Genomic DNA, 9,478 nt, shown 5'->3' with positions numbered 1-9,478 from the left:
TGTCAACTCTGCTGCTCTCTAAAACTCAAGAAAGTGCTGTTTTTGCTAGACTTACTGCAGCCAAGAGAATGGTTGCAACCCGTTGGAAACCACCTCATCACTAGTCTATACTTGGACCCTTTCCTTTTTGGATGTCATATATATGGAGCTCTCCACGGCTCGCATAAGTGGAGCCCCGGGAAAGACTTTGGACACTTGGCTCTCCCAGAGGTCCTTGCTGTAGATTTGTGCTACGGCCTTCTGGATTCTAATAGTGCGTTTGGTCCCCTTTGTCTTATGCCGGGCTCCCTGTCAATGCCTCTTATTTGTGTGTTTGTGTATCTTGTTTGTGCCCTGCATCGTTCTTGCTGTTGTGTTTTTGTTGGAAGGACTGTGGAAAAGGTGCACTGAGCAGTCTTCGGTGTCATACTTTTTCACATTACAACCAGCTACTTGCCCCATAGTATGTAAACCTGGGGTTTTGTGTGGCATCTGGGGACCCCACAACCCTTCTGACTTTTTGGGTTTTAAGAAGAAGGTGTCAGAATAAATACCACAGGGATAACTGGCTTGTGGGGGCCAAACATTCATAGCAACGTCGCTCTTTGATCCTTTCATGTCACCAAGCGTTGGATGGTTCACCCACTACCACGACCGGTTTCTCTTGGACCAATGTTTTGCCCAATTGTTTGGCTGTTTAAATAAAAATACAAATAATGTGATAATGCACAAAAACTATCCTTCCTGGTACACACCAACATTTACAAATAGCCATTAATTTAAGTTTTTGACCCGGCTGAAAGAATGACCAGTTCCTTCCAGATGTGTTGGATGGGGTTGAGGTCAAGGCATTAAAGCAGTGCCACACCAAACAGTCCCAGACCAAGTGTACACAGAAATATAATCCCCAATTCATAAGATTAACAGTATTGGATTTCAGAAAATCCATGTTTGAGCGTGATACCACCTAACAGGCATTAAAAGGCTTTTTCTAAACAATCTTAAACAAAGCAAACGGGAAAGACAGGTGCAAGGGTTTTCTCATAATTATTTAATCACACATACATTTACATCATGCAATCAATCCAAAACTGTGATCTCATGAACTTCCCGTCTTAGTCCGTGTCAGAGCCCTGCTAATTGTGCCCCAGTTCTCCAGGAATGATCCAGTACCCTTGTCCACTGATCGAGCCTCAAAACTGTCCTTTTTAAACATTGACCCAACTATTACACAGTAATAAAAAAAGTGACAACACTTTGTTTTGAATTTAGAATGAATGCAAAATCCAATTAAGATAAACACCTTAAATATTCTTTTGCCATTTCTTTTTTTTTTATTAGCCGTTATTCCCATTTCATATCCAGTTTTGGGGGAAGGTCAACATTTTGCTTAATTAATCTAGAAGATTACACAGAGGGAATGAACCAACCCGATTGATCTGTCATAGATACAGGGGAGCTACTCCACCCGGCAGCTTGCAGAAAGGAATTATAACTCCTTGTCAACAAAAAAAAACAAAAAAACAGCCGCGTAAGGAGTGTTGTTCCGAGTATTGTGCTATTAAAATCGCTCTGTTGCAAGATGGCAAGTTTTAGTAGAACACCTCTTCAGATAAACCCTTTTTTTAGTGTTCCGCTGATTTCCGCCAAACATGAAAAGTTTCTATAAATTGCATTTTGAAAGACACATTCTAATTTATTTCTACTACTGCACTGGATCGTGAAGGGTCATCCTCTCGTCATCTACAATGAGTAAAGTAGTATCTTAGAAAAACAGCTGTCATGTTTTGTTTTTTGTTTTTTTTGGGGAAATGGCAACCTTGCAGCCCTCGATGAGGAAAAAACCCATTGAGAACCAAGTTAGCGGAGCAGAAGCTGACGAGGAAGAAGGGCCGGATTACCGCTGCAAGCCCACCCTGCTCCCTCCTGCCAGCCGGCTGACGTACAGCGTCTTCTACAGTATATTGCACTTGCACGACATGTTAGTGTTCTCGCGCTGGAGTTACAATCACAACAAGCTCTTTGCCGATACAGTGGGGCTTCACAGGGTTAAAAAAAAAAAAAAAAAATGGTGGGAATTAAAAACACAACTAAGACAATAAAACACACAAATATCCTACACCCCTGACTAGATTAAGTTAAATAAGCCCCTACAAATGACGACAGAAGACTGTTGTGCAATTTTACACCCTGCCCTGCTGACTGGCTGATCAGCGGCAAGCGTCTGACCCATCGACTGACACCCGACTGACACCTAACTGACACCCGCCTCACCCCCCCTCCCCTCCCGCACCACTTCAAATATGCATCTAAAACAGTCTATGGAACCGTGAAAGAGATACAGTACATAAAACCCAGCAAAACACATGGCTTTTTTGTTGTTGCAAATTTACAATCAAAGGGGTTTGTGTAGTTACAGATCCTAAATCTATTAAGAAACGACGACAACAAAAAAAGGGTTGTGGGAGGAAAGACAGAAAAGAACAAAAAGAAAACAGAGGCGAGGTGCTGGAGAAGAGTGAGCGACAGCGACCCCGGAGGGGCGGGACGAGCATCGCGTGTGCCATCTCAGTCTACATGCTTTCAGACGATGTGCTCCAGTGTGCAGGGAGACCTGGCCGGAGCCCGTTAATACAGCATTATTAACCACTGAGAGAAGTAAAAACTGTATTCGAGCTACTTAGCAAAGGCTGGAAAAAAAACAACAAAAAACACGGCGGCAGTGTGTCGTGTCAACTGGATCATTCTCTTCCTTCCTTCTACATTTCCTTTTTCATCCTTCTCATGAAGTCACCAATAAACAAGTACAGGTTTTAGATTTTGAACTTAATGATAAAAACAATTGGCCTCCACAAGTATTTAGTTAAATACATCTACAGTACACTGTCGCACGTTGTGGCTTTTTTTTTGGAGTCCATTTTAGCCGTTCCCCTTATCTCTCTCTCTCTCTCCCCCTCTCTCTCTCCCCCTCTCTCTCTCCCTGGAAGGGTGTGCAGTCGTGCCTATCTTACATCTGTACAAGAGCAGACAGAACAGTAGTGCTTGACACCAATCAATTTTAAAACAGTTGTTTTCGCTTAGTTTTTTTGTTTTGTTCTTCCTTTAAGTAGCATGTAAAATCTATTCAGAGAAAAGTGTGGTTAACAACCGATAACAGTTATGGTGAAATGTACAGAGGTTAGCCTAGAAGCTAGTTCTCGTGGCAGGGTTTGTTTTGTTTTAGGTTGTGTTTGTTTTTCATTTAATTTCGATCTCGCTTCACCCTGAACATTCAGCATGGCACGGGGCAGAAGTACTCTCACGACGGCAGCAACAACGATGGGTGGCGAAAGGCGGAGTGCAAAACAAAAGCCAATCCGAAGCGACGCGCTTGAGGTGTCCGCCTGTTTTGCTCGGCGAGGCCGCGGTCAAGACTGCTCCTCGTGGGTCTGAATATTATCTTGCCCTACATTTTATTTAAATTAAACTTTGTTGACTTTTTTCATATTCAGTATGAGAAAAAGAGATAAGCCATGATGTGGGAGATGAAAGTGGGGGAGTAAGTGAAGTTGTGTGTGTGTGGTTGTGGGGGGGGGTGGGGGGTTGGGCTGGAGCTGTACAGGCCAGGAATATTTATATATATATATATTTATAATTCAGAAACTCCTTCTTGGCTCCAACGCGGCGAGGAGAAGCCTGTTCGCTGTAATGGAATGACGGGTTTTTGGGGGTTGGGTGGGGGGGATGGGGGGGTTGATATTGGCTTCTTCAGTGGCGTCGTCCTTCTATCCCCGCTGCTCCTCAGCTGCAGACACACACAAAGAAAAGATGCTAAGAGTTCAACACCCATACACAAAAAAAAAAGTTGTTGTCTTCCCCATAGACCAGGGCTGTCAAACTCAGTTTCACTGAGGGCCACGCAGGGAAATAAGAATCACATCAAGACAAGATCTCACGCCACTTGGCTTAAGAAAGTCGGCGTGTACGTTTACGAGAAGTCGTGATGTCATGTTGCTTAAATGGCACATGGTCTGGTTAGCGCCCTGAACAGAAGGAGTGGACTGGTCCTTACTTCTTGTCTGGCTTGGTGGTGCTGCCGCCGCCGCCGGCGCTGCTGCTGCTGCTCCCTCCCCTGATGGACACCGACTGGCTGTTCTGGTAGAAGCCTCCCCCGCTGCGGTTGATGTTGGGGTGGGTGGGGGACGCCACCGGCTGCTGCCCGGGCCGGATTGGCTTGGCTGCGGAGGGGAGGAAGAGGAGATAAAAGATCGGCTGTTTCTGATATAAATATTATGTGAGAGATTTGGATTTGGATTCAGGCAAAACAATAAGTAAAATGGAAAGATCTACTGGTATAAGAGGACATTATCTCCAGGTACAGAGAGGTGTCACAAAGCTTGTGTCTTCTTCCCTGCGTAAAAGAAGTTGCAGATGAGATTTTTTATCCATCCCTACTAACCGATCTGGGCCGAGTGTCCCCTCCGGGCCATGTTCTTGGCCCGGACGGCCTCCTTGATGCGGTCCACCTCCTGCTGGTAGCGCTTGCGGTCGCGGGCGGCGTTCTCCTTGGCCTCCTTCAGAGCAGACTCCAGGGCCTTGACCCGCTCAGCCGTAGCGCGAAGGCGCTTCTCCAGTTTAGGAAGCTCACAGCGCAGGTCTGCATTATCACGTACCAGCTGTGGGACAAGTAGCATCGGGTTCAATTGTTTCTTTAAGTCCCTTTTTAGCATCGGTCTACCAGATAATGACAGTTAGGAGAAGGTGGTAGAGTAGGTCTGGAACAATTATTAATCATGTTGTTACATAATCACAGTTTATTTGTTTTTACCACAATGACTTGCTAGCATTAGCCAAGGTCCTAAAGCGTATGACTGGTAATTGTGGATTTTGTTCAGATATGCCTAAGTGTAATTATATAAGGTATTATTGGTCAAACTATATTTTTGTATTATTTCAATGGTTAGTTGTTGGCAGTTGACTCTGTACACATTGATAGCAAGAAAATGACAAGGGTATGGATGCAGTTAGAAATTATGTTTTTATGATTACATAATCTGGGTGACATTACAGTGAAAAGATGTACCCTGGAATTTGCTCAAAACTGTATTTGTTTTAATAATTTGACTGGAAGAGATAGTAAAACTGCAATTATTATATTACTAAGATTTATTGCACAGAACTTGTTTTAATAGTTACAGCTCTATGGAAGAGCAAACTGAAATACGAGGCAGAGGAAAAGATGATGGAGAGCGAGAAGAAAACGGGACAACCAGTCAGAGAAGGGTTGCGTGGGATCTTCAACGGACAGCAGTGATCTTTCATCTGGGGGCTGGGAGCTTGTAGTGTTTGAAATCCTACCTGTTTGTGAACCTTGGTGAGCTGCTCAAGATTGTTCTCAAGAAAGGAGATTTTCTGTTTCTGTGCTGCGCTGCCGCCTGTGTCGTCCGAGTCCATCTCCGCGCTCTGCACGACGAGAAATACCCAAGTATTAACACTTAAATAACATGCACGGGGGCTTACAATCACATAACAAATTTCCCCTTTTTTCTTGTCAACCAGGCAATGAACAGCCATAGTCACCTTTTTCACTCTGGTAGCCAAATCCTGGACAAAGAGCTTCCTCAAATTATGCAGCGTCTGAAGCTCCTTGGCCTTGAACGGAAAAAAACAAGCAATCAATTTAAACAAATATAGGATTGAGATGACGGGAACAGACTAGAACCAGTGAATACAGACGGGAACACAGCAGACAATCAATAGAGATCAAACAGACTCACTGTAACGCTGAATATATGTTTCTGCATGTTTGAAACCTCAATATTGAAGCTATCGTTGAGTTCCTAATGATTCTTTCAACATCATATTGACTTGTAAAGACTAATGGATATTCCTTTCTTTGGACATTCACAGCAATGTGTCAGCATGATCTGCAGACAGGAAGTCGACCCTTTCTACTTACTAAGGGATGTAACCCTTACTATCTGATAGGATGTATAGCTATGACGACAGGGTTTAGATGAACTCACCACAGTCTCCTCCAGACCCTTCAGATCCTGTCTGGCCTGCTCCCGTCTGTCCTGCATCACCCTGAACAACAACAACAACAACAACAGTTACCATCTGAAGAAATGCACGTGCCACAATGCTGGGGATGAATGGCTGCACATTCATTGAATCAGGCCATTAACACCAGGACTGAGAGACCCTATCCATCCATTTTGTTTATTTGCTTCTGTCTTCCTTACATGTGACACAAGAGATGTTACTGTATATTGATTTGCTGTTGTTGGTTTCCTATTTTTTTATCTTAAATGTAGATATTTTAGTTTACTTAATGAACTGTACGTATGTATTTCTTCTCACATTATTTATCCTTGATGCATTGGCAATATTGTTATTTCTGACATTCATGCCAATAAAGCAATTTGAATTGACAGAGAGAGAGACAGAGAGAGTGTTTGTGTGACGTATGTAAAAGAGAGAGAGAGAGAGAGAGAGTGTATGTTTGACGTATGTGAGAGAGAGAAAGAGAGAGAGAGAGGGTGTATGTGTGACTTACGTGAAAGAGAGAGGGGGGGGGGTGTATGTGTGACGTTTGTAGGATAGAGAGAGAAAAAGATTTTGTGTGTTTGTGTGTGACGTAAATGTGAGAGAGAGAGCTCGCTGTATGAGTTTGTGTGGGTGTTTGTGTGTGAGGTACGTGAGAGAGAGAGAGAGAGAGCGAGAGCGAGAGAGAGCGAGAGAGCGTGTGACGTACGTGAGTTCATGCAGCTTGCGGCTCTTCTCCTGATCCGTGGATTTGAGTTTCTCGTGCTCCACGCGGAGCCTCTCCTGCTCCAGCATGATCTTTTGGTTCAGACTGTAAGAGACAAAATGTTGATCAACCTACTGGCTGAATCTGCACAACCATGGCAACAGCAACGATTCTTTAGCTCTAATGACAAAATGTTAGAACTACCTTTACACAGCCGCTACAGTTTGCTCCTTTAAATCTCAAAATAGCATACCTAAAACATGGTTTTACTTCTATATTTAAATGTCATTTTGTCCCTTTATTGTCACTTTATCCCCTTTCATTTCTAACAGAGCTGTGACTGAGGAAACAGAGGTGCAAGTCTTACTCCTGCAGCTCAGTGATGAGTTTCTCCTTGTTGTCCAGCTCATCTCTCAGGTTGCTGATCTGCTTCTGGTGAGCTTCACGGTGGGAGTGGATCTGCTTCTCCACCGCTTCCTGGAAACACACACACATACACAGAAATACACACTGTTAAGTTGATGAACGAACAATACCAAGATTTAGCAGGCTCTTTACAAGCGGTTGTGGTACTAGATCTTTTAGGACTTAAAGGTGCTCTAAGCAATGTTGTGTGATGCCCTCCCTCTTCTTCTCCTGTCCACTCCCCTCCGCCTAAAAGCGTGTGACATTACATAGAGCACCTTTAAGTCTTCAGATGGTTGTTGATGGCAACACTAGCCAGAAATGGCTTGTCGGATCCTTTGATCGGTGGGGCTGAGGAACATACCTTGACTTCATTGGCAGTCTGGATCTCACTCTCTTTCTCCATAGCATGGACTTTCTCTGTAAAACACACAGATATCCTTGCAATGAGATGGGAGTAGAGAGATAAACTCCTTACATACCAAATTGAGTTCTTAGACATAATTCTTGTCAAAAATTTTGATTACAAAAAGAAAACATTGTGGCTGACAGCAACAAATGTATTGTTTTTGCTGCTGATTTAACCTCTTATAGACTCAGCCTGCTGAGCCTTTTGCCATGCCACTTGTGCACACTTTTTTAGCACTTGCCCTGAACTAATAACAAAAAAATAGAAATCTGTTAGACCCCATACTTCAGTATTAGAAATCAACAACTAGTACTGCCTCTAAATAAAATAAAGTGCTCACATTACACTCATCTTCAGGTTCATCATTGTATTTAGAGGTTGTACCAGAATTGGTTGATGTGGTTTCAAAAAAACACCATATTTTGTTTCACTACACATTGCTGCAGCTCCTCTTTTCTCCCTGTGTGTTGAGCTCTCTGTTTTAGGTACATAGTGAGACATCTCACTTCTAATCCATCTCTGTTGGGAGTTGCACATACGCAGTAGGTTATTAACACAATAAAGTTAAGGGGAAAAGCCAAAAAATCATAATATGAGCACTTTAAAGTGGACTGGAAGTAAGTGCTGGTGTCACTTCCTGTTGACTGGTGACCTACCCTGAGCGCTGAGCTTGACCAGCTCCTCGTTGAGAGAGTCCACGTTCTCCTCCAGCTGCCTCTTTTTCTGCTCCACGTTCTGCAGGTACTCCGTCAGGGACTTGATTTTAGCCTCGTGCTGGAGACAGAAGAAATAAAACAGATGTGCATGCATGCAATCGTTATCAGAGTTCAGAAATGATTCTTTCTTCACATACACACAGAGATCAGTCAGTTCACAAGTAGGGCCGCACAATTACACACAATTGTACTGAAAATACAATATGTATCAGTATCTTTGTTTGGTTTAGGTACACATTCACACTAGAATCATTTCAAGAGAGATAATAATGATACAAAAATCTATCATTGCCTCCAATGTTGTAAATCATATCAGTCAAACAGTCAAAAAATGATCGCAGTTACATATTTTCTCAACTAATGCGGCCCCATTCACCACACCTTTGTGGTGAGTTGCTGCGTACCTGTGAGATGCGCAGCTGGCAGGCCGACAGCTCCTTCTCGTTCTCGTCCATCTTCTTGTTGCTCTCCGACTGGCTGCCCTCCAGCTGCTTACAGCGTTTCACCATGGTCTTCACCTCGGACTTCATCTTGCTGATGTAGAGGCGGGCCACCGTGAACTCCTCGTCTATCAGCCCACTGCCCTCATGTTGCTGGTGGGGCAGACGGGGAACGACCACAAAGAAAGAAAGGAAATGAAAGAAAGAAAGAAGAAAAAAGTAGGTTTGTCTCCCTTTTACAACAACAGAATGGAACACGGGTACATGTTTAGGCCATATTAACAAACTGACTCCTTAATTTATCAGTAGGCGTTATTGGTTGGAAAACAACAAAAAAATGTGTTTTTTTATTTGCGATGATTTTAAAAATCAATTGTTTTCCCTAGGATATTTTTTTTTTTTTTACCAAATGATATACCTAAATATGTTCTGTTCATGCAAACGTACCACTGACGGCGACAACGTCATATTCATTTTCTGACCAAAGTGGAAAATGTAGAACATCCATGTTATGTTCTGAAATAAATGTCAAACTGACATTTTTCATAGAAAACAGAGGGCCCTATGTTGCACCCAGCACAAAGCTTAACGCAAGTGTCTTTGCTAATTAAGCCCGACGAGGTTAACAATGTCCCGTCCTGCGCCCATGTTGTGTAAATAGCAAATGCACCTGCGCCCGTCTGTGCGCCAATGGTGCTGGTCTTACAGATTCTAAATTCTTGCCATATTGCTATCTTGAGGTAGCAGAAAGGACTTTTGGTGGCATAGCGTTCATGTCATATATGATCTACCCCCC

The 9,478-nt window shown here is 43.3% G+C and overlaps 1 protein-coding gene across 1 annotated transcript in view; it reads right to left on the bottom strand.

Moving 5' to 3' along the window:
* Nucleotides 1-3,566: 3,566 nt before the first annotated feature.
* Nucleotides 3,567-9,478, bottom strand: part of LOC117954138 (kinesin-1 heavy chain) — a 25,659-nt gene continuing 19,747 nt past the window's right edge. The window contains exons 16-26 of the mRNA XM_034887674.1: nucleotides 8,647-8,835; nucleotides 8,183-8,300; nucleotides 7,482-7,537; nucleotides 7,080-7,189; nucleotides 6,716-6,817; nucleotides 5,985-6,045; nucleotides 5,539-5,610; nucleotides 5,317-5,421; nucleotides 4,418-4,634; nucleotides 4,031-4,196; nucleotides 3,567-3,763 (exon numbers count right to left, since the gene is read on the bottom strand). Coding sequence (XP_034743565.1) covers nucleotides 3,760-3,763; nucleotides 4,031-4,196; nucleotides 4,418-4,634; nucleotides 5,317-5,421; nucleotides 5,539-5,610; nucleotides 5,985-6,045; nucleotides 6,716-6,817; nucleotides 7,080-7,189; nucleotides 7,482-7,537; nucleotides 8,183-8,300; nucleotides 8,647-8,835 — 1,200 coding nt within the window. The 3' untranslated portion in view covers nucleotides 3,567-3,759. The remainder of the gene's footprint in view (nucleotides 3,764-4,030; nucleotides 4,197-4,417; nucleotides 4,635-5,316; nucleotides 5,422-5,538; nucleotides 5,611-5,984; nucleotides 6,046-6,715; nucleotides 6,818-7,079; nucleotides 7,190-7,481; nucleotides 7,538-8,182; nucleotides 8,301-8,646; nucleotides 8,836-9,478) is intronic.

The sequence above is a fragment of the Etheostoma cragini genome, chromosome 12 (assembly GCF_013103735.1).
Source record: "Etheostoma cragini isolate CJK2018 chromosome 12, CSU_Ecrag_1.0, whole genome shotgun sequence".
In the NCBI taxonomy this organism is placed as follows: Eukaryota; Metazoa; Chordata; class Actinopteri; order Perciformes; family Percidae; genus Etheostoma; species Etheostoma cragini.
The sequence above is the reverse complement of the archived record's forward strand: the minus strand, read 5'-3'. Positions and strand labels throughout refer to the sequence as shown.